General features: G+C 40.5%; 1 protein-coding gene across 3 annotated transcripts in view; it reads right to left on the reverse strand.

The window, feature by feature from the left end:
- Nucleotides 1-3,791: 3,791 nt before the first annotated feature.
- The window catches only part of b3gat1a (beta-1,3-glucuronyltransferase 1 (glucuronosyltransferase P) a), a 194,149-nt gene continuing 171,072 nt past the window's right edge, over nt 3,792-26,868 (reverse strand). For all 3 annotated transcript variants that reach the window (XM_037775205.1, XM_037775206.1, XM_037775207.1), the window contains 7 exons: nt 22,861-23,033; nt 19,089-19,231; nt 15,824-15,895; nt 15,206-15,717; nt 9,034-9,330; nt 6,385-6,491; nt 3,792-5,324 (listed from right to left, as the gene is read on the reverse strand). In XM_037775205.1, coding sequence (XP_037631133.1) covers nt 6,405-6,491; nt 9,034-9,330; nt 15,206-15,717; nt 15,824-15,895; nt 19,089-19,200 — 1,080 coding nt within the window. In that variant the 5' untranslated portion in view covers nt 19,201-19,231; nt 22,861-23,033 and the 3' untranslated portion in view covers nt 3,792-5,324; nt 6,385-6,404. The remainder of the gene's footprint in view (nt 5,325-6,384; nt 6,492-9,033; nt 9,331-15,205; nt 15,718-15,823; nt 15,896-19,088; nt 19,232-22,860; nt 23,034-26,868) is intronic.

A 26,868-nucleotide genomic window follows, 5' to 3' on the forward strand; every position in this document is an offset into this window, starting at 1 on the left:
ATATCTCAGGAAAATGAATGTGATAGAGAGACTTACTTTATTTTCTGTGTGTGTGTGTGTGTGTGTGTGTATATATATATATATATATATATATATATAACTAATTTCAACATCATTTGGGCGACATTGGCCGCTGAGTCGTTTGTTTATTTCTCATTATTCACTAGAAACTCCGCTTCTTTGTGTTTTCTCCCAGACCTTTGTCCTTTTACATCTCCACACGTCTAGTCTTTCTGAATCAGGCTCATTAATGACACAGGTGTGGGTCCACAGTACTACAGGACACACCTACTAGATACAGGACACCCTCGAAACCGGTGTTTATTGGCGGTTGGCAAACCAGCTTATAGGTGCATTACCGCCACCTACTGGACTGGAGTGTGGAGCAGTAGATTGGCAGGAAAAAAAAAAAAAAAAAATGTTTTTAATTAAATTAAATTAAAAAATAAATAATAATAATAATAATATTTTTTTTTTTCTCGCTGCGGAGCCCCGTCACTTCACAAGACACGGAAAACCTCTGTTGGTCTGGAGGAGCTGCAGCATTTATTTCTGCACAAACGTCCACTGTACATTCACTAGATATTCTCAGAGCTACTAACTCTTCTGCAGTGTGGAGTGTGCACGCATGCACGTGAGGTGGAGCGAGCTGAGTGAAGGCAAGCAGGCAGAGGAGCAGAGGAGCAGAGACTACGGTCCTGGAGACCAAAGCTACGGTCTCCCCCGCTTCCTCCGACCGCGGCCAACACTGTTTTGCAAGACAGGCTTCACTAGATATAACTTTGCGGTTTTGGTGCTTCCGTGTAGTTTGTGTTGGAGTCTGAGTCTGAACAGCGCAGCCACACGTGAACGCGCATAGGCGAGCGTGCATGGGACATCGACCCGGGTGATTTATACCTGTAAAAAGTTACAAACAATCCCTTTAAGTAATTAATTAGAAGATTGTATGCTTTCTTAGATGTCTTTCCTAGCAGATTCCCCATTGTAATATTTCCATCATCTACTCCTGATAACAATTCCCTTCTTTCTTCGTCATATTTGTTGCACTCTATAATAACATGCTTGACAGTTTCCGGTGGTCCAAAAAAGTGATTACAGCTCCTCCTGTGTCACCGAAAGGTTATTTATGCCTCAAAATGACTTGATTTAAATCACGAGAGTTGTATTTGACAGATTATAGCCCACCCAGTCCTTTTTACCTGTTAAAATACCTTTAAAGGGGCAATGCAACCCATAAAATATAGTTTTCCATGTACCAAAAAGTGATTACAGCTCCTACGGTATCACTGAAAGGTGATGCCTTTATAAATAAAACAAAGACATTTACAAAGGATTAGCACATGCTTTAATATATAATTTGGCTCCTTTAACTGTTTTTGTGAGTTTTTTTTTTTTACAGCTAGCTTAGCTAACTAATTTACGACTGATTTACATATTACTAAAGTTTTTACTAGCTATGATGATCCTTATGTGTTAATTTTGCAACCTGATGTAACCAGTAAATCACTAGTTTGAAACTAGCTAGTTGTTACTATTAGGACACAACAGAAGTTTTATAAAATCACTGGTGAATTCAAGACAATATCAAATGTGTCAGATGTTTGAAACACACGTAGTACAACACACAGTGTAAAGACGACCAGTGTACAGACACAATACTCCAGCACAGGTGAGGTTCTTCTCAGGTATTTATTTCTCTTGATTCAACTAACATCTTTCTCTGAGACAGAATTGCTGTGGCAAATAAACAACCTTAAGAGTCACATGCATAAAATGTGAATCACATGAGGCTGGGGGGATGACGGTGGAGATGAGGAAAAGAGAGGACTTGTGTGTATTGTGCCTTAGAGAAGCCCCTCAGAGGGTAATGCTCATTAACTGACATTAAATACTGAATAACCTGCACTGCTAAAGTTGATGTATACTGTAGGTAGGTCGGTTCTAGTAGACTAATTCTTTGTGAGTATTAGATATTGCTTGATACATCATCTGTCAAAGTCAGAAACATTTCAAACCAGATATCGGACAACACTGTAACATCATTTTTAAGTTGAAGCCCTTTTGATTTGCTCTGCCGCTTCAGGACACCACAGAATCTATTTAACCAATCCGACCACATGCTGATCTGTAAAATGACGTTTGTTCGCCTGCATCTTCACAAGAGCAACGTTTACAAGAGCGGGAATTTAGTTTCACTTGAAAAGTAAATTATATACAACATACTCAATTTCAAGAAAACCTGTAGTGTTCATATTAAGACTTTTACACGCTGGTGTTTTGTCATTTTTGGAATTTGTTTCAGCGCTAAAAACATTTCAGGAGGATTCAGATCAAAAGACGATGACCTCATAAGTAGAATATATGGTGCCTTCAAATGGGGTCGTGTTTACCGTGTTCACAAGAAGAGTCCATATGAACGCCCCCCTCTTGTGGTATTCACAACCTCGTAACTGTAAAGTTTCTGAAAGCTCTGAGTTCACGAGGTGTGACGTGTTTGTTGACGTTGTCAGAAATGGCGAAGGCCACGGAAGTTAATTTTTCAGTGCATTATAAGTTAATATATTATGACTTTAGTTGTATATTGTTTTTCTTCGTAATTTTATAATATGTCTGAGGAAAATGTTCATATTCCCAACGGCCTCATCTTTTACCTCTGTCATTATGCCTTTGCATTTACTGCATTATATTACATACTTGCTAGCTTGCTAAATTGTAAGCCTCTGGGGCTTCTAGACGCCGACAGTAACGTTAATATTGCCGTTGCTTAGCAGCAGTGTTCTCAGGACTTTAAACGCCAAGCATATCGTGTACACGACTTCCCATGTTGTAAACACGAGCTCACAAGTTTCATTTGAAGGCACCATTAGATCAACAGCAATGCTATAAAGAAGATGGTGTGTTTGTGTCTGCATGTTGGTAGCACTACCCCGTTATTGATCTGTATGATAATCCATGTGTGTACACTATACCGTATGTGGGCATGCTTTTTTTAGAGAGCAGTTTGGAAAATACAGATTTAAGGGCAAACACTGCTATGATTCAATTGCACATCCACACTTGAAATAAATACATAAATAAATACATTAAATTTGATTGTTAATAAATAATGGGAGGCAAGTTGAAGAGTAGAACAAACCCAAAGACAGTCTGTGATCTCCATGGCCGGTCCCTGTGCAGTGTAATATCATGCAGTCAATGAAAACAGCCAGTCTGATGAGAGATACAATACAGCCATTGTCTGAATGTGTATCTTATCATATTCCAAGTGAAATATGTAATAGCACGGTTTCCCCGGCTGATGAGCCCGAGAGGCTGTAACGTCTTTGTAAGTTTTCATACTGCAGCAGTATATTTTGGGTTGTGTGTGATGAAGAGGGGGGTGCACAGAGATAATCTGGCAACGGTACAAAGGCTCAGTGTTTAAATTATCTCCAGCTACTTCTGCCGGGCAATGTTAGATAAGAGCCACCACTGTGTGTATTGCACTAGACGGATGATTTATCAAGTAGGGGAGAGATTCTATTATGCGAGGTGTAGAATAACTTTGTTACAGTGTTCAGCGTCATAGCTGTTGTCGTTAGAGGTGCGGCGACTCCCTCCTGTGATCCAGTTAATGTACAACAGAACAGATGGATACTAATACTAAAATAAACCATGAGACATCAAATCCACAATACTGAAGGTGGCGCGTCAACGTCCAAATCATGAGCAAAAAATAAGATTGTTGTGCTTTTCTTTAGTCTGTCTCATTTCATACGTGGAAGCCAAAGTTTTTATAAAAAAACACAATATTTGGGGCCATGCATAAATTATTTTAATCTATCCTTCGTAACTTGCACCAGCTGTTCGAAGGTGAGCTGTATTAAAAGTCAGCAGATGCAGCCTGAGGATCTAAATTTATATTTTAGGGGGATTCTGTCTCCTTCACATCACAGTAAAGTGTATTTTCTAGAGAGGAGAGGGACTGACAAGCCTAGTAAAAATCAAATTCTCAGGCTTTGATGCCGTTTCATCCTGCACACAGCGGACCCTTGTTAACTGGTGGCTCGTGGACATAAGAGCGTGCATAGACAAAGGGAAATATTAGCTCTCTAAAATGACACATTTTTCCCCCGCAATGTCAGAAATGACACTTTATATGAAAGCTTACATGGCAATTAGGTCAGCATTCGTGAGTCTACTGTGTAGCTGATTTGAAGGTCTTGTCTATGCATTATGAATGTGTCACAAACTGGAGTTTCTATTACCAAATGAAAATGTGCTATTACTCTTTCCATGTGTTGAACTTACAGTGAACCTGTGCCTTGTTGTGTGTCGTCATGAGGGATTCACCAGGGGGGGAAAAGAGAAGAGACTTTGTTTTGTTTTTTTTACATATAAATACAATAATTACAATGCTTTTGTCAAAATTTGTCATCAATCCTCTGATTGTTCTCATGTTGAATCATTATTTACACAAAAGGACACAAAGGAACATCATTTGTGTATTTTTTAAGTGCTAAGACGTGTCAGGATTTTTGATGTACGTTTCAGCTCCCAAGCACAACAAGGGGTTCATCTCAAACAGCAGTCTCTCTTCCAAGTGTACGGGGGTGGCTTAAATGCATGATTTATAATGACACCGTAAAATGAGCAATGATAACCCAGGAGTAAATGCAGGTAAGAGTCAGTAGTATTGAACTAGCAAGTCAAGTGCTTGTGAAACACCTGGACCGATTAAATAAAATTAAAGCAAACATTTTATCAAAAGAACATTCCTTCACTTGCTATGTTTGTGTTTGCTCAAAGGAAAATCCACACAAGACATAATTGTCCTTGGAGTCGTGTTTTTATCCGGGCTGATGATGTAGGCCGTGTCCTTAAATCCCTCTTGAACCATGTGCAGATCCAGACAATGTGTTTTATTTCCTTTAGTTTTTTTGAGGTGAAGGATATTCTTTAACCTGCTTGTTTGGTTTGACTCCGCTGGCTGTCATATTGTGCTGTCTCTTTTGTTAGGTTGTCCTCAGCGGGCCGTTGTACCGTGAAGGTGCAGGTCACGTCTATCCACGCCGACCCTGTGAGGCGTCCTTTATGTCGTCTCCTCTGCTCTTCAGTCGAAGACCTGACAAATAACTGCTGCCTCTTACTAATCTGTGCTTTAATATGGTACATTTGTACTGTTTTACTCCATATTTTAAAAATGTCAGATTCAGTCAAGAGGATTAAATCCCCCTTCAAAGGCCCCCATTTCCTTTTTATTCTGATGATTAAGACATGAGTGCTAGTTGCACTTATCAAGAGACTCAGCCGTTTCCTTCCTCTGCAGGTCCAAGGCCGACCACCTGCAATAGAAAGGATTAAGATATGCTGAGAAAGAGTGCTAAGCTTTAATTAAGTTAATTTAACCTGTTTATTTTTTAGGTTACATTTTAATGCTAGACAACAGCTGCGGTAATTGTGCCCTAACACAAAGCACATTAATGAAATGAATGTACAATTTAATATGAAATATGAAAAACACCTGCTCTTTTTGTAGTCTAAGAAGGTGAGACCCGGTGAAAATGATCATTACGTTTCCCCTTCTGGAGGAAATATTGATGGAGAAAAGAGGGTTCAGGTCTGCAATAGAATGTATTTCAAAAATGTATAACTAAGGCTGTTAAAGTTAACACGATAATAACGCGATAACGCAAATTTGTTTTAACGCCACTTATTTCTTTAACACATTAAGGCAGCATATGGTTTTTAGGTTGTAGCAGGCTCAGTTTTAAAGCTAGTGTGAAGCTGACATCATATGAAACTAGAAAACATAAGGAATCCATTGGTACCAATCGTGCAATTTTACCTTGTCAGGAAGAAGGCTAAATAACGCTCCAAACTTACGCTAAATTTTGGCGATTTTCAAAGGGATCCCTTGACCTCTGACCTCAAGATATGTGAATGAAAATGGGTTATAGTCTCCCCTTTACAGACATGCTCACTTTATGATAATCACATGCAGTTTGGGGCAAGTCATAGTCAAGTCAGCACACTGACACACTGACAGCTGTTGTTGCCTGTTAGGCTTCAGTTTGACATGTTATGATTTGAGCATATTTTTTATGCTAAATGCAGTACCTGTGAGGGTTTCTGGACAATATTTGTCATTGTCTTGTGTTATTAATTGATTTCCAATAATAAATATATACATATATTTGCATAAAGCAAGCATACTTGCCCACTCCCATGTTGATAAGAATATTAAATACTTGAGAAATCTCCCTTTAAGGTACATTTTGAACAGATAAAAAAATGTGCAATTAATTTGCTATGTGAAAAATCAACTATGGACCATCATGCGATTAATCACAATTAAATATTTGAATCGATTGGCAGCCCTATGTATAACACATTATTATTTACCGTGGTTTGAGGAGAAACGTTCAAATCTCCACATTGGGGTCTGTGAATCCTTTTTTCCCCTCGTTTACAAGGACAGGTTTCTCCGTTCTCGTGTGCCAAACGAGTATCTGGTGAGAAAACCAAACACAAACAACAGCAACATTAGTAACATGCTGTTCCCTTAATGTCCTCATTGGGTCTGCTGCTCTCCCTCTACGCTCCCACTCTGCCACATGTTCTTCAAAACAGTCAATTCTGGTTGTAGCTGTGACAGTGCATACACCACCACAGGGCCTGTGTGTGTGCAAAGAGCTACTTGAGCGTGAACCCTGCATTAGGAGGGAGTGAAGAGGGACCAGATATGAAACAGCCCTCTCAGCTTGGCCTGTGTAAAGTCCTCTCCCGCCCATAGGATAATGGCTACCTGCAGATGACAGCCAACTGAAGACGTTTCGACACAGTATATATATAAACATATATATATGAGCTTTTGCCTTTACAGTTCTTTGCACCGTTCTTCTGGGGATGCTATTGTGCCATCGAGCCTTCAGATTGGATTCATTTGGCCCCAGAGACCGGACAAACATCCAGGAAAAGGATGGCAAGGGGAACAGAAGAGAAAAAAAAGTGTCAAGCTCATTTTCCCCGCTCTTCTCTGTGCTGGAACCCTCCATCCTTTCATCTCGCCGTGGCAGCGGCCATGAATTATTCATAGGGTGTGTTTGAGATGTGCCAGGAGCCCACTCCCACTTTGCTCAGGTGTAGGGGGAGGTTAATAGTCACGCTTGCATCGGAAGTGGTAGATTATAAGGAAGAGAGATGCCCGTGCACGGTTCTCCATTTCTTTCTTCCTCCTTCCCTCCCGCCCTTCTGTCCGTCCCTGTGCTCATCTGTAATCAGTGTGACGGCCCTGCCTCCCCTTTCCTTCCCAACTCCCAATTCCGCTCTCTCAGCCGTTCCCTGAATCCCCTCTTTTCATTTACCCCTCTGAATGGCAGGGGGAGAGCAGGAGAAAAAGCTGGCTGAAAGTATCTCTCCCTCCCTTCCTCTCCCTTCTCTCTCTCTTTGTGTGTGTGTAGGGGTGATTGCCTTGTGGATGCTGGCTAGCTAAAGCCCTCTGGCTGACTCCACTTTGCCCAGAGAGAGGCTTAGTGATGTGACCCATGCAGACCAAGGGTCGGAAGCAGGGATGTTGGAGTGGACATGGAGGCTACCCTCAAGCCTGTTACTGAAATGTGTGTGTTCGTGGTGCAAGAGTGATTGTAGTCAGTGTGAGAAATATAATCAATGATATCCAACTTTTCAGCAACAACTTTACATTAATTCACTTTCTGACCATCAGAACATCATCGTGTTTTCATGGATTTTTTGTCAAGAAATACATGGATTTCTTGCCTTGTATACAGAGCTTGAAGTGAAAAAAAAAGTACCAGTACTCTCTTATTCACATGTTGGCGTGTGTGCAATTTCTTGTGACTTATTCCTATTTATTCATTATTTCTTTAAGCATGTTATACTGTGTCAGTCATAATCAGCTGTGGTTTTATTGCTATTATTATGCAACTATAACTAGTAGGCCTTTAATACTCCAATAATATTCCAACTGGAACATTACAGGGTTAAGGTGGTGTGTTTGTATATTTACCCATAGTGTTAATAGTTAAGGTGCTTTCCTGTGTTACTTTTAGCCTATAGTAGGGAATCATTCAGGTTTTAGGAGCAATGTCCCAGTCAAACTTTTAAATAATGTTTCATTAATTATATTTGTTCACAAAGAAAAGTTATGATGAACAGTTCAGTAATTGTTTTACAAAAAGGACGTGAACATTGTATTGATGAATTACAGCACTCTCGTTCTCACCCCCCTCCCCCCGTACAAGCGTTGGCTCATCCAGATGCTCTCCACATAGTTTTTATGTTCATACGGCTTATGAGGCGCGGTGCAAATACACTGGCGCTACTCCGTTTTGAATCGCCATTATGAATCTCCCAGAGAACCTGATATGGAGAGGGCAGAGAAGAGTACCGGCAGCTTGTCAGAAGTGCTGGTGTTGCACAAGAAAAAGTCACGGTCTGCCAAGGAGTAAGATGAAGAAGTACTGCGTACCGGTGAGTACCGGCCCACGAGTCTCTCCTTAACGGACATGACCACTTTATGATAATCACATGCAGTTAGGGGCAAGTCATAGTCAAGTCAGCACACTGACATACTGACAGCTGTTGTTGCCTGTTGGGCTGCAGTTTGTCAAGTTATGATTTGAGCATATTTTTTAAGCTAAATGCAGTACCTGTGAGGGTTTCTGGACAATATTTGTCATTATTTTGTGTTGTTAATTGATTTTCTAATAATAAATATATACATACATGTGCATAAAGCAAGCATATTTGTCCACTCCCATGTTGATAAGTGTATTAGATACTTGACAAATCTCCCTTTAAGGTACATTTTGAACGGATAAAAAAATATGTGATTAATCGTGATTAAATATTTGAATTGACTGACAGCCCTAATTGGTACTTTAATTTAAGTAGAGGATCTGAATACTTCTTCCACCACTGTCTACAGCAGGTTTGATTCGTTCAAACTCTTTTTAACATCTTCACAAACAGTTTAGCAAACTGCTCAAGTCAAAGTGCTTAACATCAGTAAACATGGAAAAAAGAGATTACCTTAGTGCAATTGGCTGCTTTAGGCTCCAGGTCGTTGAGTGTGACAAGTTCCCGAAGCAAACTACTCTCCTGGTAGCCACCCTTCACCCCGCGAAGCTTAAAATACGCCTGCGGCTTGAAGAGGATGAGCCTCAGGTTGATGGCAAAGCCAGCCATGTCGATGGCGAAGGGCCGATGGGGGTCGAACACCGTCTTCCAGCCGTAGACCTTTCCAGCTGCGTTGACCTTGGGGGACTCGTACCGCAAGCCGCCCACAAAGGCCACCGGCCACACTGACACTTTCCGAGTGGATCTCATCTAGCGAGAGGAGAGTCAAGAAGAGAAATGGAGGAGGGAAGAGAGCGAATTAGTCATCTGAAAAAGCGTACATGACAGTGAGACACAGTATTTGAACATCAGCTGACAGCGTTACAGCAGAGCGTGGACGGAGGGTTTTTAGAGCGGCTGCTATTATTCATTCTGAAAGACGGTGAATATTGACCGAGCCATTGTGCCATGTGCAGCTGACACAATGTTAGATGAAGGCAGATCACGCTCATTGTTCAACAGCTGCCCTACAATGACATAATTAGACACAACCATCTTTAAAAGGAGTACAGTACCAAGAGGGTTTGAAGGAGCCAAGCCATTAGAGCAAGTGGCTCTAGTCGCTGGTTGGCTGAGGAGATTCTTTAATGTACAGTACCGCCACCCTCTTTTTCTTTTTGTCCTTTAATCTTCAAGCATCAAACGATCTTGCCGCCCTTTTTCTTTATCTGCCTCTCAGTTAGTTTTCGCCATTCTAGCCGGAGCGGCTGCAGTCATAAAAGGTACGTTTTTACAATGAGGGAACCGCAGAGTCATTTAATCAAACTCAATGCAGCAGAAATAATTATGCTGGCGCCTCAATGGGCGAAGGTCCATTTAAATATAAAGGTGCAAGTACAATATCCATCTAGTATGTGTGTGTCTATATAGTATAAAATACTCTGATGAACACTTAAATCAGTCATACACTGTCCATGACCCTCTAACAACAAAATATTTGCTGCTGCTATTATAGATTATAATTTACAGTCTATCTCTGTCAATATAAATCCTACTCACTGTACATACAGTATATAGACATCTTCACATGTGCATACTGTACATAATCATCCAGCCCATGTACTGTATATCCATTCAGTATTTATTTCTTTGCACTATTTGTATTGTTTACAACTTACAGAACACTTGACTTGTATATAGACGTTTTATTTTATTTCTCATTTTATTGTTGGTCATTGGAGCTCTTAATATATATTTATATAATATTTATATATACACCTGTTTTATCACCACTTGTGTACATAACAGTTCTTGCTATTCCGTGTCTTTATTTGTCCACCTTTGTTGTCCTTGTCCCTGGCGGTTATTTTTTCTGTGTAAGTACGTTTATGGAGATGCATAAAACCGGAGATAAATTTCTGTATTTATGTACTTAGCAAATAAAGCTGAATCATTAGAGTGCTTGCATGCATACAAGAGCATGTATATAGAAAATCTCTATATCTACATGCAAGCTTGTATTTTAAATACATGTTTGCATGTGAGCTGCTGTGTTAGATTAGTGTGTGTGATCGTTGATGGGCTGCTGATTGGTCAGTTCAGGGGATCAGAGAGCTGCAGAGTGTGAACAGCATGAAGTGGACTGGGGGTTTATGGGAATCTGTGGATTTGAGCTTTAGGGAAAAAAACAAAAACAACAGTGCCAGGCACCCAGATAAGATTTGGCCGGATGTTTGGTGTTAATGAGCTCTGGGTGTTAATGGTGGAGATCGAGTGCTTATATGCATGTGTCCATTTGAATGTGCTGCTATAATTCAATACACAGGATCATGTTTCTGTCTGATATATGTCCATGTAGGGCTGTGTATTGGTAAGATTTCTTGCCATACGATATATATCATGATACAAGGGTAAGCAAGGCGATATATTGCTATTTCTTTAATCTAATTTTAGGAAAACTGTCATAGTATGAAGAACACACCAACTTATGCATAAAATCTGAGTAAAACAAGTTTACTTTTTATGCAATCAGAACAGTGGGATCTGTATTTTCATTTATCACAGTCCCTGTAACATTCAACATCATAGCACTACTTTAAGAGGAAACAAACACTGAGAGGATGCATCTCTTTGCAAATGAAATAAAGTATTGACTTAGTTAATCTCTGCATGTAAACTATTATTTAAAAATTGGTGCAGTGTTTTGGAGAATCGATACAGTATCACAAAACATATTATCGCGATATTTTTTTGATATATTCTTACTCCCCTAGTCCCATGTATGCTTTGCCAGCAATGCTCATACTACTTCCTATTTCTACACCTGGGTACAGGTTCACAAAAAACTGCTTAAGATGCTGAGGAGCTCCACTAAGTACACAACTAAATCCAGCCACCAACCCATTATACCCAAACATACACCTGCCTGCATGCAACTTAAATCAAAAGGAAGCATAAATCAGGCTCTCTGCGGGCGATGTCAAGAGGCTCGTCACTTTCCCCATCTGAACATGTGGAAATGAACGTTCCGCCTGCTGCCTCTGGTGGGAATATCAACCAGAGTAAAACAGCACACATCCCTCTTCTTCTGCTGGCACCCAAAAACAAAATGAAAACGCAACAAAGTTCCTTCCTAGCCCCATTCTGGAGAATATTATGTGTTTGTACTGAGTTTTTTTGTTCACGGTTGCTAGAGTTTGTATTTGAATGCCTGTGTGTGCATTTAAGACTCTATTTCTTGCTCCACTTAAAGAGAGAGGCCTTCAGAGACAAAGTGGCCGTGTTTCAGAGAAGCAGTACAAAGAAAAGAAATCCCAAATTCTCACAGAGAAAAGAAAAGAAGGCAGACATCCAGGTATTAATCAGTCCTTAAGGGTGCAGAGAGGAAGAAACACAACAGAATAGTCGTCCATTGCTGCCATTTGAGGAGTCTTTGGATTTAAGTCTTTGTCCAAATAATAGAAAAGTGCTATAGTTATTTAGGTTTTATGATTCTGATTAAATTTCCATTTCATTATTCAAATTGTTTTTTACACCTCACAATATGTGGAATAAAGCCGATGGATGGAGCCAATTGTCTATCTAAATAAAGTGGTTTTGAAGAGATAAAGTAGAGCAGGGTGTTATATCACTTAAAAAATGTTTTTATATCAATTAAAGGAACAGTGTGTAACATTTCGGGGGATCTATTAGCAGAAATGGAATATAATATTCATAACTATGTTTTCATTAGTGTGTAATCACCTGAAACTAAGAATCGCTGTGTTTTCATTAACTTAGAATGAGCCGTTTATATCTACATAGGGAGCGGGTCCTCTTCACGGAGTAATTGTAATTTTTCTTACAATTAGAGTAAAAAGTGTCGTGTAATTGCTCAAAATGAAAGAATTAGCTCACTTTAGATTAACCAGGAGAAAATGATGAGTCTATTTCTAACACAGCAAACTATTCTGTAGTTGCAGTCAACTCTGCTTTCTGCCTATCTGGCTGTCACCTTGTCTTTTTCTCGCATTTGTTTTCTTTTTCTGTCTCTCCCTCTCTGCCTCGCTCTCTTTGCCCCTCAGGGCCGTTACTCTGGCCCATAAATAGGCCCGTTGGAGGTGATGGAAGGCCTCTGAGGGAGACGAAGCACTTCGGCTGATTCCCAGAGAAAGGTAATGACAGGCCCCGTCAATACCCGGCGCTCCATTTACTACGGACTACTAACAAGACTTGAGGCTAATACTCAGAGGACCTAGACCGTGTCCGCTCAGGTAATTCAACTGATGTTAAGATGGATGGCCTGATGTACTGATTACATGCCCAAACTTCTCTCCACCAGCTCCAGATCACTGACTATGCTTGTTAAGAGCTAAAAAAAATGCTTCAAGTTACTGAGAATTCATAGTCCATCCCCCCCCTTATATAACACACCACAGATGCCTACAGTATATGGCTGGGAAGTGCCATATAATATATTGTATGTTTCACTTATTGAGCTAAAGTTATAGGGATGGATCCACAAGAAAGCTTGCAATTTAAAAAGTAAACATTTACAATTGTGCATGTATTTTTTCCCCAAAACGACTCCTAAAGGAATACATTTACAGTAGAGAATATCATTGGCAATATCCCTTTTTTAAGGTAATACCTCATTTTACAGGTCTGCAAATTTCATGGTAATTAGGTGGTAATTAGCAAGTAACCTATTTAAAATTTCTTTGGAATTACCACCAAATTACCCAAATATTTACCTTAAAATGTATTGAAAATTACTTTATTATAAACATTATTTCATAATTCTATTCCACTATTTCCCAATAGCTAATAATTTATTAATACATTTAATTATATAATAATACATTTAATTTATTAGAAAATAACTTCTTTGAAATCTCTTTAAAAAAAGCCTTCCCTGAATTATCACATTAGCTACAGGTTACATTTGTATAGACAATAAGTCACACAATGGTGAGATTTGTGCCCGATCAGAAATGTCTTCTATTAATTTTGGTTTTCCACCTCCGATGAAGAGCAGCGCACAGCCGCTTCTCAAGCCTAAGGGCCCTATTTTAACGATTATATGCTATTTCAACATATAATTATTAAATAATATTTATAATAAAGTAATTTTCAATACATTTTGAGGTAAACATTGGGGTAATTTGGAAGTAATTCCAAAGAAATTTCAAATAGGTTACTTGCTAATTATCACCTAATTACCATGAAATTTGCGGACCTGTAAAATGAAGTGTTACCTAAATATTTATGCCTTGCACTAAAAATTCAAACACACAATATAATATTTAATCCGCCCCAACCTTTCCTAGAGCCCATTTCAAAGTGCAGTCAGTTGTATTTTACTGGATCTTTGCACAAAATTACCATGTACATACCTGAACATTTTGCTGAGGGTTCACTGATTTTTGGCTTTTTCCTGATAAATTCCAGTCACTCCTTTGTTAGCCGAATGGCTGCTGAGCTTTCAAGCTTTCTAAACAGAATAACCAGCTAGCCTCTGTGTTTTTGCTGGGAATGGTTCAATCTCCCAGAGCCCATGAATTACCCACCGTGTGTTCTGCACAAGGTTCGTTTTTCTGAAACTCAAGTGGATATCAGCGGTGCAGCATTTGAAAGGTGGATGGAGCTTGAGAGTTTTCAATAGTGGTCAGTACCAAACAGGAAATGGTTATGCTTAGGTATAGGCTTTAGAATCTAAAGTTTAGATGATCAGGTTTAAAGTTGGACATACTTAGAAGTTAAGTTAAGGTTAGAGGAGATTGGGTTATGGTGAGGATTTCCATTTGTAATTGTAGTTACACTTTGATATATAAGAACTAGGGCTATCAGAGTTAACGTGATAACGTGTTAACGCAAATACATTTTAACACCACAGTTTTAAAGCTAGAGTGAAGATACTAGCACCATATGGAACTAGAATCTAAGGAATCCATTGGTACCAACCATGTCATACTAGCTTGTTGCGAAGGAGGTTAAATAATGCTCCAAACTTGCGCTAAATTTTGGTGAGGAAAAACTGTCATGGCCATTTTCATAAGGGTTCTTTGACCTCTGACCTCAAGATATGTGAATGAAAATGGATTCTATGGGTACCAACGAGTCTCCCCTTTACAGACATGCCCACTTTATGATAATCACATGCAGTTTGGGGCAAGTCATAGTCAAGTCAGCACACTGACACACTGACAGCTGTTGTTGCCTGTTGGGCTTCAGGTTGCCATGTTATGATTTGAGCATATTTTTTATGCTAAATACAGTACCTGTGAGGGTTGCAAACATATTTCTCCACTCTCATGTTGATAAGAGTTTTAAATACTTGACAAATCTCCCTTTAAGGTACATTTTGAACAGATAAAAAAATGTCTGATTAAGTTGCGATTAATCACGATTAACTATGGACAATCATGCGATTAATCGCGATTAAATATTTGATTCGACTGACAGCCCTAATAAGAACACAACCAAGAAAAAAGTAATTTAACTATTAGTACATGGTAGTGGTTTGTTGTTGATGTAACATTGCAAACATCCACTCATCACTGCACTGTATTCAGAAACATTTTAGGATGGCCTTTTTATAGGCATTTTATGTGAGTTTGTAAAAAAAAAATGCGTGAAATGAACATGAGTGTATATCAGCTCTGACCTCCTCAAACAGCTCCAGGCTGTATGTGTTGTCGTCGTCTGCAAAGTAGACGATTCCAGCTTGGCTGCTGTTGGCGTTGAAGGTCTCCCTCAGCCACCGCAGTGCCAGGTTCCTCTGCATTGTCCCCCTGGGGATTCTGGGGTCCCGAGTGTCACCCCGCAGCTTATAGTTCCTGGGCGTCTCTACATTGAGGTGGGTGTAGTTAAGTCCCATTTCTCGGAGGAGTCGCGTGACAAGAGGCGTTCTCCTTTGAGAGTCCTCCACCAGGATCCAGTGCAGGTTGGGAACATGGAGGAAGGTGTTTCCCAGCCGTGTCAGCTCTGCCTTCTGCACCGGTCGACTATATGTGGGGGTGATGATATGGATGGTAGGCAGCACATCGGACCAGGGTGGAGGCCGCGTATACACATACTCTGTCCTCACCACCTCCACAATGTCCTTATCTGAGGCACAGTATTCCTTGGAGTCTTGTGCCTGGCCACCAGCCTCCCTCTTGCCCTCGACACCATCATCTGCAGATTTGGGGATAAGAAGACATGTAAGGCATTAGCGCAACCTTGGGCTGCCCTTTGTATATTTGCCTCAGGTGACTTAAACCCAATGGGGGGTAAAGTGTACCTGAGAGCCGGTGGTGGCGGACTGCAAGCCTCTCTGGAATGATAAAGATCTCTTTTACTAGGTGGTGACAAGCTGCAAAAAGTGAAAGCAGGCACCGTGAGAGGATAACACAGCTGATGGACAGAGAGACAGGGCACGGAAAGGGAAGGGGAGAGATGAGCCTTGCTATTCCCCCGGCATTGCCTTTGGGCTTTTCTTTCAAATGAAAGAAAAATGTGGGTATGTGGATCCAGAAGACATGTCCTCTTTTTATGTTCAGAGCTTAGACTGTATATAAAGATGGACGACATGGCAGCTCCCCAAAAGTGAAGCCAAAACATCTTGATCGCCCCCTGGTGGCTAGGTGGCTCACGCTAATAAGTTGCGGCCATGCTCGGCTCGTTCGGGTGGGACCTTGATACCGCGGCTCCAGCCCTTTGATCACGGTCGTGTCTAGAAGGTAACCTGCGAGTTGGGGAAACTCTCGCAAGATGGTTAAGGTTAGGCATTGATCTCAAATAGTTAAGGTTAGGATAGGTCGTCAGGCAGCGAGTCTTACACAAGTTTTTTCAGATTTAAGATCAGATTTCGCAATTTGTGAGTTACATTCTAGACACGACACTCGATCACTACTGTGCAGACTCCGGCTCCTAATGACGTCAAGATCTCAAGATGGTAGCTCCCGTATCCGGGATATTTTGGCTTCACTTTTGTACTGTGGGATGATGTGGAGACGCGTCGTTCATCTATATATACAGTTTATGGTTCAGACTCCCTCAGCCTCTGACTGCCCCTCCATTTCCCTAACTTACAACCACTATGTTCCTGCAATAAACATGGAGAAATTTAGCTGAAATCAGTCCTACTGTTCACATTTAAATTTATCATTAATATAGATAGCCCCAGAAATCCCTAAACATGACTACAATTGCTATGATTAACTGTGGTGGTTGTTAGCATGGACTGAACAATCAAAAACAGGTTAAGACTTCACTACCAAGATATGTTGGCTCATAAATGACTCTTTAGAAAAGGGTGTGATTATGTGATTATTCTGCTCTACTCAATGCTTTAGTGGCTATTGCACTTTTATGCATACTAGTTATCTGGAGTCTGAAAATTCAGGTAACAACAAACACAAATGAACAGTAGAAAATTGCTAATTTTTAAGTATTTCAGCTGAGATTAGTGAACTATTTTTTGTGTCCATGTTGGGCATCTGACAGTCACTACATAGAATTAATAATCAAAGCTCCCAACAGCTGCAGCACTACAGCAGTGGATGTTTTGTCACTAACACACTGCTTAACGTAAATATTATTTTGAATATAAGTGAGAAAAATGTGACCACTCAAGACTTGCCTGTAAACGGTGTTGAATCAGTGCACTGACACACTGACTCCAGAGGTAAAGGCTGTGATACTTTGGCTCCAACAGTTTGGTCATGATGGATAGAATAAGATTATAGAATCACAAAGGTTGTTAATTTCTTTTCATTGTGCCACAGCTAATGGCAACTGTTGTGCCCGAGCTCCAGTCGCACCTCCAACATAAGGAGGATTTTTTCTGCAGCACATAGATTAACACAATCTGCTGATGGCCAGATGTTCAACAAAGGCTGCCAGCCAGCGCGCTGCCAAAAAACCTCTAGCTTCTCTTTTAAGAGCACACAAAAAGCGGCCTGTGGGCAGAGCTGGGTCAGATAGCACTGGCAAACAAAACAAAAACAAAAAGTATTGTGTTGTAATTGTCGACACCTTTTTCAAAAAATATGTACGAATTTGGTGAGGAAAAAATATTCATTAGTACAACCTTTTTGGCATTTTCAACTATTTTAGGTGTGTAGATAAACTGAAAAAGATAATTATTTAGTATAATTTCTAGCTTCTGTTGACTCCAGACAGCCTCGGGGCATTCATTTGTTTTGTTTGTTAACCCCTGTATGCACATTCATGACATTATAAGAAGAGGGCAAAGAGCTCCATTGATTTGCTGTGTCTCTAATTTGGATTTGTTTACTCTGTAGCATGCTTGACATTTTATACTGTTGGTTTGTCGTCTCTGGGGGATGATTGGGAGGCTCGTGAGTAGGTGTCTTAATGACTCACACTGGTGTGCAAACGTGATAATACACGTGGATGCGAGATACTCCGTGAAGTTAATTGAGCAGACATTTATATTTTTTGAAATTGCTGATTAAAAAAACTCTGAAATTAATTTCCACTGAATTTGAATGAGTGAAATTGGGGAAAAGTTTAAGCCTAAATGGATAAAATGAAGTTTTATAACTAGTTTCAGGAACAAAGACCATGCCTCAAACACATGAAAACATCAGAGCTTGCAAGAGATGGCTTAACTCCCCCGGTTCCCTCCCTCCTGCCTCTTAATAAGACCTGTCCAACATCGCTTTCCTCCATCCGTCTGTCCACAACCATGATTTCTCCCCTCGTTCCTTCATCCCTCTTCCCCTTACCACTCCATCCCTCTACCAACAACCCTTACCCTTCATCCCCTCATCCCTTGACCCTCATTACTTCATCCCCTCATCCCTTACATCTCTTCCTGAGGTTTCTTCCATTTTTCCTTTTTTCCCCTGTTAAAAGGTTTTTAGTTTTAGTTTTTCCTTATCCGATGAGAAGGTCGCACTGTAAAGGACAGAGGGTGTCCCCTGAGGCAAATTTGTGATTTGTGATTTTGGGCTGTACAAAATAAAATTGACTCGACTTGATTTGATCCTTCCAACATTATCATGGCTCCCCTCCATCGTCTATATATAATAAACCATTCTAAACCCAAATCGTTATTGGCATGGTCTTTGTTAGTGAAAAGAATGATGGACATGCTGCTGAACACTGCATGCTTTGTCTAGTTGAGCGCCACACCAAGAGGAAAATATGGATTGATGGGCCAAAGTATGTGAGTTGATAGGCTGCGAATGCTGTGAAAGGACAAAATACTGTAGTGGGAAAGTTATTGTCAACATAAGAAAAGTGACTGCAGATTAGACACAGCTGAACACTTAACTCTATTCAACTGACAGACTGAATATACTGTATGTATGAGAGCGTATAATGTGATTGTAACTTCTTCATCATGCACCAAACAATCCACACTGATGAGGTTTATAATGACAGGACAAGTGTTATTGAGCCCTGATGAAGCTGGTGGTCACGGTGAGGGAGTGCCTCTAAATGAACGGTCTGTTGTCTAAACCTGAAGTGCAGTGTTAGGTTCGAGGACCCACTTCTTGTTTGATATTGCCAGTGGAGTGCGGTGCACTGCCTACCCTTGCGGATGGCGAGGAGTGGAGCTATAGCGCTTTGGTGCCAAACAGTGATGAGCAGAGTCCAGGGTAACACGATCAACACGATGGCAAGAATATCTCTTCTCTTCGGCATCTCCAGGATTGGTTATTTGGCTCGGCATTACCTGGAGTAAAAAAGATGGATGTATTATCATTCTGCATTCTGTAACACACAGGATTTCAGGTCAAATCACTTTGAGAACCTTCAAAAAAGTCGATGAAATGTTTGTTGTTTGCACCAGATCTCAATCACTAGGAAATGGGGAGGCACTGGAGGACACCCATATTCATACGAAAAGTGTCATTGACAGAAAATGTGTAATAGTGTACTTGGAGCTGTTGAAATAAAATATTACTCTGCAGCAGACAAAGCGCTATTACAGCCTCACCGAACACATTAAGAGTTAGATGATGGAGCAGGTGCTAATCTATGCAGAAAACTGTGAGAAGTTCAAATACAATAAAATCAAAACCACAAGTGTGTGACACAGCCACCAAAAGGAGAGTCAAAGCCACTGTAAGAAGCCATGGAGCAGGAGCTTGTGCCCTCTGCAAACCCGATGAGCTCATCGGTGCCATCACTGAGGACGAGGCAGTGACTTCATGCCCAGTGCTGAAACTATTCACCGGCCAAATGGCAGGAAACGATGTCACCAGACTGTTGACTGTTTGGGAAATGTGCCCTTCCCTCTGAGTCCAGATCGTTTGGTTCAACTTTATATCCCTTTGAAAAATCTAATTATAGCACGAAAGATGTTCACTGGAAATTAATTGCAATAGCATCTAAAAATGAACCTTTAAAATGTCAGTTATTCATGAATTGTCAGAATGTGATTAAAAAATGGCAGTAAGTCTCTGTAAGTAGCTGATGTACACTTTCATTAAATACAGTAAATACATTACCTGGTCGCACGAAAAGGCGTGTGAATGACACGATAATGCATTAGGCGTATCATTTTCACACCATTTAGTCTGTATTGACTGCAATATAATGACGTAGAATAAACCTAAACCTAACTAAGTAGTTTTGTTGCCCCCTGCTGGTACTGCACCTTCATAGACGCGTGTAATATTCACACCTCGGCGAGGCAAAATGTGACACTGAAACGCTATCCTCTGGTGGACAGGCGGGTCTATCACACGCTTTGGTGTGATATCGGGTTGAAGCTTATAGACGTTGATTCTACATGGTGTGATTTTGAGATATTAAATTTAAAAAAGCACACAATTACATGAACATTCGCTATATACAGTAATTTCACCCAAACTTTGAAAATAAGAATCACTACCTCTGATGCAGTCTGAACAAAAAATGTTACATCATGTTTCACAGATGTTGTAGTTTGCTAATGTTTGGATTGCATCATTATATTTTAGACGTTCTTATTACTGTGTCCACTCCCTGTGCTGTACTTCGTTGCCTCGCAGCTCATTTGCATTGAATATAAGGATGACAGACCTCCCCGTCTCTCCCAGGAACTGTCTCTCCTCCTCCATAATAGGCTTCTGGCATTACGCCGAGCCCTAACTGGAAAAATGCAGTTATTAACTGATCTGCTCAATTACACAAAGGAGAAAAACAGACATAATGTGAGCACAGGTGTTTGGCATATTCATTACAGCTTTACACATGAGGAAGCAAGTCATCACATTTCCCACAGTGATCCTGTTCCCACTGCTGGGGAAGGTGGCAGTATATTGAGGCTTAACATAATTGTACATGCCAATTATGTTTATTGAGCTCTGTAAATAAATACACCATTAATGCCCAAGCCATCAGGTGAGGAGTGTGTATAGTTCTGACGCACCGTACGCTTTATGCTGAAACAGAAATTGGTTCTGCGGAGTTGTAAAGCTGTACTTTTTCTACCGCAGCGGAGAGGTGATTTACAGTGAAGTCCTGTGTGGAAAATGTTATTGTGCGGGGCTCTGCATAGTTACATAAAGGTACAGTAGGATGTACAGAAAATGACATTACCCACAGTCCTTGAATAAATGATATGGGAATTTCAAATGCATCGCCTTGAGCCATGTTTTTGAAGGGCGACATGGGGAACAGACGTATTTTTTGAAGAAAAAGGTGTCACCCTGTAAATGCCTTTTAGACCTTTTCATCATAACCTGAAATAGTTATTTTACACCTGCTTACAAAATGCTGGAAATACAAACAATCATTTTACAGCCTATAAATATGTTAAACATGTCTACTCTATCAGAAGCGAATACAGTAATTTCAAAAGGTAAAAAAAAAAAACACTTCAGTAATTCACAATGCAATCTGGATGGCACTCAGGGAGCACAAACCATTATAATGCTGAACATCTACCCATCACACATCATTGCTATTGCTTATATGTATGTGAAATGGATTCCTTAAACTTGTGAATATGACCTTGGTATTGGGAAGTATCCGTCTCTGTTAGCTTTATAATGGTTGCTGAAAAATGATAAAAAGATAGCTTTCTTTTAAAAACCTTGAATTACCCCATTTTCCATCTAATAAACTCCTTTTTTATCAAATAGAGGGTCATTCTGCAAATACAGACTGGCTTTACTACCTTTCCTACATTTCCCATGAGGCATCTTTCAAACTCCATCCAGTTTGTAACGTAGGCTTTTTGAAATTTGTCTCTAAACCAAAGCCGCAATAGCCCTGATGACATCATTATGACACCATCAGATTTATACATCAGACTGGCAATACGTCATCCAGAGTAGGCTCTCATCAAACGCCCCCTTTTGAGGGAAAAAGATCCTGTGTCCCTCATAGATGGTGACAGTGTAAACAGAGGAAGTTAAAACATGTCTCCAAACCCATGTGTTAAAAAATATATTATTGAGGATCTTTATGGCTCCAAGCTATAGACCTGACCAGCATCACGTTAAGGCAGAGGTTGCGCTCCCTTTTGAAGGAAAAAAACTCGCTGTCATATTAAACAGGAAAATGCCGAAAAGCTGTTGTGTAGCGGGTTAACCAAGGCACTATCACACTGAGATCTGAGGCACATACGATACGTTAATGTTCACTGTCTGTGGTAAATCGCTAAAAGATGCCGGTGACAGTGACAGGCATGGCTAGCTAACGTTAGCTTGAGTGTGAGGCTGCTGCGGTAATACAGTCATACATTAACATTATAGCAGCATCAGACTGTCGGCTCCAACTAAATCTCAGCCTATAGATCAAACAGTGTGCTATTAACAGGCTGGTTATTTACAGACAACACTTAGCCTAACGTGATTCAATCAAATATTTATAGAAGTCTAGAAAAGTAATATCCGGCCACTTTGTTGGACGGGCGGAGACTGAAGGGACATGGCGGCAATCGACCTTAATTTATTAAGGCATCGCAAACGCTCAGGTTCACGCAAGATCGCAAAATAATTATTAGACGTGTATAAAACAAATGTTTGTTTAACAAGAGATGAATGGATAAAAAATGTTAAAATTACGATCCAAACACACGTCAAATTGTTTTGACATCTATGGGATCTTCGGTCTTCTATCCCCCAAAAGGGGGCACAGCCTTGACTTTTTGCGAAGTACCCGTATGTGCCGATATGATGTATTTTCTTACATTTGGTAAAGCTCCTCTTGAGCCACAGAAAACATTACAAAACTGTAGTCGCAAGTTCAGTAGTACTCCTTGCGAGCAGTAAACTGACCTTGATGTGTAAAATCAGTGGGGCATTCCCCTTTAACAACATTGCCTGCTGAACACATCCATATGAATGAAAAAAGGCTTTGGATGCTCACCCACAGTTATAACTGGATCATGGCACCACTGGTGATGCGCAGCTGGGAAGGCCACACCGCATACTGGACGAGCTACGTAGTGGTGACGTCCTCCATGACACTTCAGCGACCATTTCCTCTTCCTCTTCCTCTGCCGTGTCTTCTCACGCAGACGGGCAACACTGAGTCCAGACCTGTGAAAGAAGAACATTTCAGCGAATGTGACTCAGTGGTGACAGATTGCTTCTCTCTTTGTGTTTTCACAGTGTGTACCTTCATGTGCTGCCCCCCCCAACAGCATGAAACATCCAAGGACAGTCAGCCAGGTTTAAACATAGCCGTTTGGACAGGCTCTAAGAGTTATACGCCTTGCAGAGATTCTTGGCTCTAGACACCCTTTGTGAGCAGCGTGGCTGTGTGACATCTATTCATTATTTAACATCAAAGAGCTTGGGCTGAAAATGCAGCTGAGAAAAAGTGTGTCAGTATCAAGTAATGAACTCTAATTTGGATGCACATCATTCAGATTCACTGCAGGAATCCCTCCCCCAGTGGTACACCACTGCTGTGCCTTACAATGCTACGTTTTTTGCTCATGAGTGAAACGGTAAATACTGTATATATTGATAATTTTACCTCATTGACTCCAATCGGAACTGAACAGACACACAGTCAGTATCTTTCTTGTTTTTATGCCTAATGTGGAAAATGGAAGAGGGTTAGTCACAACTCCATTGCTTGCCAACAGTCTGGGGTGGGGGATGTTACAAAAATAAACTGGCATCATGTCTTATTCAAATACATCTGAGGGAACGCTGCTTCTTTGGAGGCTTATGCTTCACTCAGCCAGTGATGTCTGCATGCTGCATCAGCTCCAAAACTGGATGGCTGAAGACTGTATGTTTTAGGGGCTTTGCCTTGAAATAGAGAATCATATAAAGTGCAAATATGTAGGTTTTGGGGAATGAGCAGCAGGAGTCATTTCACTGAGGCAAACTGTTGTGTAAAAAGGCAAATTGCCTGTGACCCAGTAATGCAGTAGGGGGTGTTTGTGCTTGATGTGCACAAAATTTCAAAACAATCTATTTTTGGGATTGCCCACATTGTCCAATTTCTCAAACTGAGGGATCATGCATCTGAGGGTTGACGTCAGATGTGTTGAAAAAGGAATAAAAGATGAATACTAGAAACGGTCTCCATGGGTTAGTGCAGCTTCTGCAGTATTTGCTTTTTATGACAGCGACAAGCAAGCACTGTAGTGACAAAAAAAATAACTAAACAGCAGCAATAGAAAGGCTTTACAGTTGCTGCCAGGTACTGTCATGTATGCAAAGTCGCAATGACAGTGTTGTCGTTCTGATTCCTGTACAACACTCCTCTCTTCTATGCATTGTGATGGCACTAAACAGCAGGAAACACAGTAGAGTACAACAACCTGCCAAAATCTCAGACCCTCCAACAGGCCGCTGCAGTCTCAGTGCTAAACATTTTTGAAAGAAAATGTTTGGAAAAACAAACCAACGTACAAGCGCTGCCAGCTGAAGGGAGCTGGAACTCATACGGCTGTTATGTACAGAATATATTTTATGATATGATGAATGCGTTCATTAAAAGGCTTGATTTCTTCTTTGGCACAGATTTGTTTACACATTTGAGTTGGCTTGGGAGATGGAAGATTAACTTATTTTTTTAAAGGAAGATTTAACTTGAAATGAATACAATCTTAATTGGTCCAATACTTTGGTTCATAACCAGACACCTGCCAAATCTACAACATTCCCATCAGCCTCAGCTGTTGTTTGTGCTAATTAGCAAATTCTAGCATGCTAACACGTGGAAATGAGATGATGAACGTGGTAACCACTATACCTGCTAAACATCAGCACGTAAGCATGCTAACATTATTTAGCTCAAGCACTGCTGGGGGGCTTTGAAGACAATTTTCGTCTGGTCAAACCAGTCATGTGATGCTATTGGGCCCAACAAGCCTTTTTCCCATAGACGTACATTGGGAAAGAGACGTCTGTAAGTCAGCGGATAATTTTTTTTTTAGGTACATCAACTTCCCAGTATTGAATAGTTGAATAGCCCTTATTTAAATCATTAGGTCCTAAAAATTATAAAATGCACTAATAGCTGAATCCAGAGTTATTTTCGTGCTGCCGTCCATGTGAATGAGCCAGAATGAGCCAAAGCGGCTGGGAGGCAGGGTTAAAGGAAACGGTACTGCGCCTGCTCTATGGGTTCAATGGATGCGGAAGATCGCCGAAAGAGCCGGGTAATTTATCACTCGGCATTCAACTTTGCTTCATGCGCTACTGAGTAACTTTCATATGAATGAATGGGAGGGAGCCCGCCTCCGACGCTGTATCCAGTTCTCGTCATCCATGGTACAGCCTCACAGAGCATGCTAGCATGGCTGTAGACTGGCTGGGGCGGCTGTAGCTCAGTAGGTAGAGTGGTCATCCTTTAACCGTTCAATCCACAGTTCCCACTGTCTACATGTGTCCTTGAGCAAGACCCAAATTACTCCCCGGGCGCCCACTGCTCCTAAGGATGGGTTAAATGCAGAAGTAAAATTTTATGCATGTACCTGTATGGTTATGACAAATACAATAAAGTTTATGTTAGGTAGAACTGACTGCAGATTGTTGTCAGTTGAGGTGGATTATAGATGTACACACATACCAATACTGCAGCTTACATTTCTCACTGGTTCTATGTTCTAATCAATTTTAGTCTAATCTGTTATACTAATGTAAAACTTTCCTCCATCTCTGCCCAACAGGCAGTAAAACAGTAACAATAGGCAAGAGGCACTGATGGCGAGGTCTCTGTACCATACGAGCACCCAGGTGGCCTGTTTCTGTCTGTGGCACCTGAACTGTGTGATGTGGCAAGAATGCAAATCCCACCACAGACTGCAGCCAATGGCAGACAATGAAGCTTGACAGCCTCTCACATCAGTGCGAGTTAACCAGCTGTGAAGGGAACACCTGCCGCTGATTAATAAAGAATCACAGAAACAATGCCACGTGTGAAAATTTTTGTACTGATTGTTGAACTAACACTATTACCCCCAAAAGGTGAGACGGGAGGGTTGAAACAATATGTTCCTCAAGTGTGTCACAGAAATATTGTGTGAGATAAAAAGGATGGGAGATCTCAGAGTAATTAGACAGTAAAGTCTAATGTTTTCACTTGTTTTGGACAACCCACAGCAGACTGTCCCTTTTTATGATCATTAACTTTATTATTATGACTTTATGGTCATAAAGCAATTCCCATATTGTTACCGTAAAAGGCTTAAATGGTTTTATTTCCTCAGGTCTCTAAATAATCTTAATTTATAGCCTTCCTCTAACTGAATCAATTTATGGAAAGGATGTAATCTGAAACTAAAAAACAGCTCCTTCAGTGATTTTAACATCTAAAATCCTCCTTTTTGACCCAAATAGAATCAGCTTTTAAATAATGAAAACACATTGTACTGCATATGTAGCACCTCCAAGCTATTACACAAGGACACAGAGTGCCTCATTAATCCTTTGAATCTATCGTCATTTGTTTTGGAAAGTATCTTCTTTATATATAATATAAATAAACCTTCTGATGATTCAGCAGGCAGCAATTGGAACAAAAAAGGCTTCAAGAGAGGGGCAGTAAGACAGTAAAGATGGATTTTGTAGCACGTGCCATATTTTCTTTTTATTATTACGAAGGCTTTAACAAAACATTTTTAATTCAAGATCCACTTACTAGCTTTTTTAGGAGGCTTTTAACCATATCTCATGGTCTTCCTCGGTGGATGGAATTTTCTCTGTTGTCATGGAAATAGCTGTTGTCAAGTATGGAACTTCAGGTGATACTGACCTTTACTGTTATAACAACAGTTATTACAAGTTACCTAGGCCACACGAAGAAGACCACACGATGTGATTGAAAGCATGGGTAAGCTAGTAAGTGGACATTGATAGGGCTTCAATTAATGATTATATTTATTATTAATGAATCTGCAGATTATTTTCT

The sequence above is a fragment of the Sebastes umbrosus genome, chromosome 7, assembly GCF_015220745.1.
Source record: "Sebastes umbrosus isolate fSebUmb1 chromosome 7, fSebUmb1.pri, whole genome shotgun sequence".
Taxonomy (NCBI): Eukaryota; Metazoa; Chordata; class Actinopteri; order Perciformes; family Sebastidae; genus Sebastes; species Sebastes umbrosus.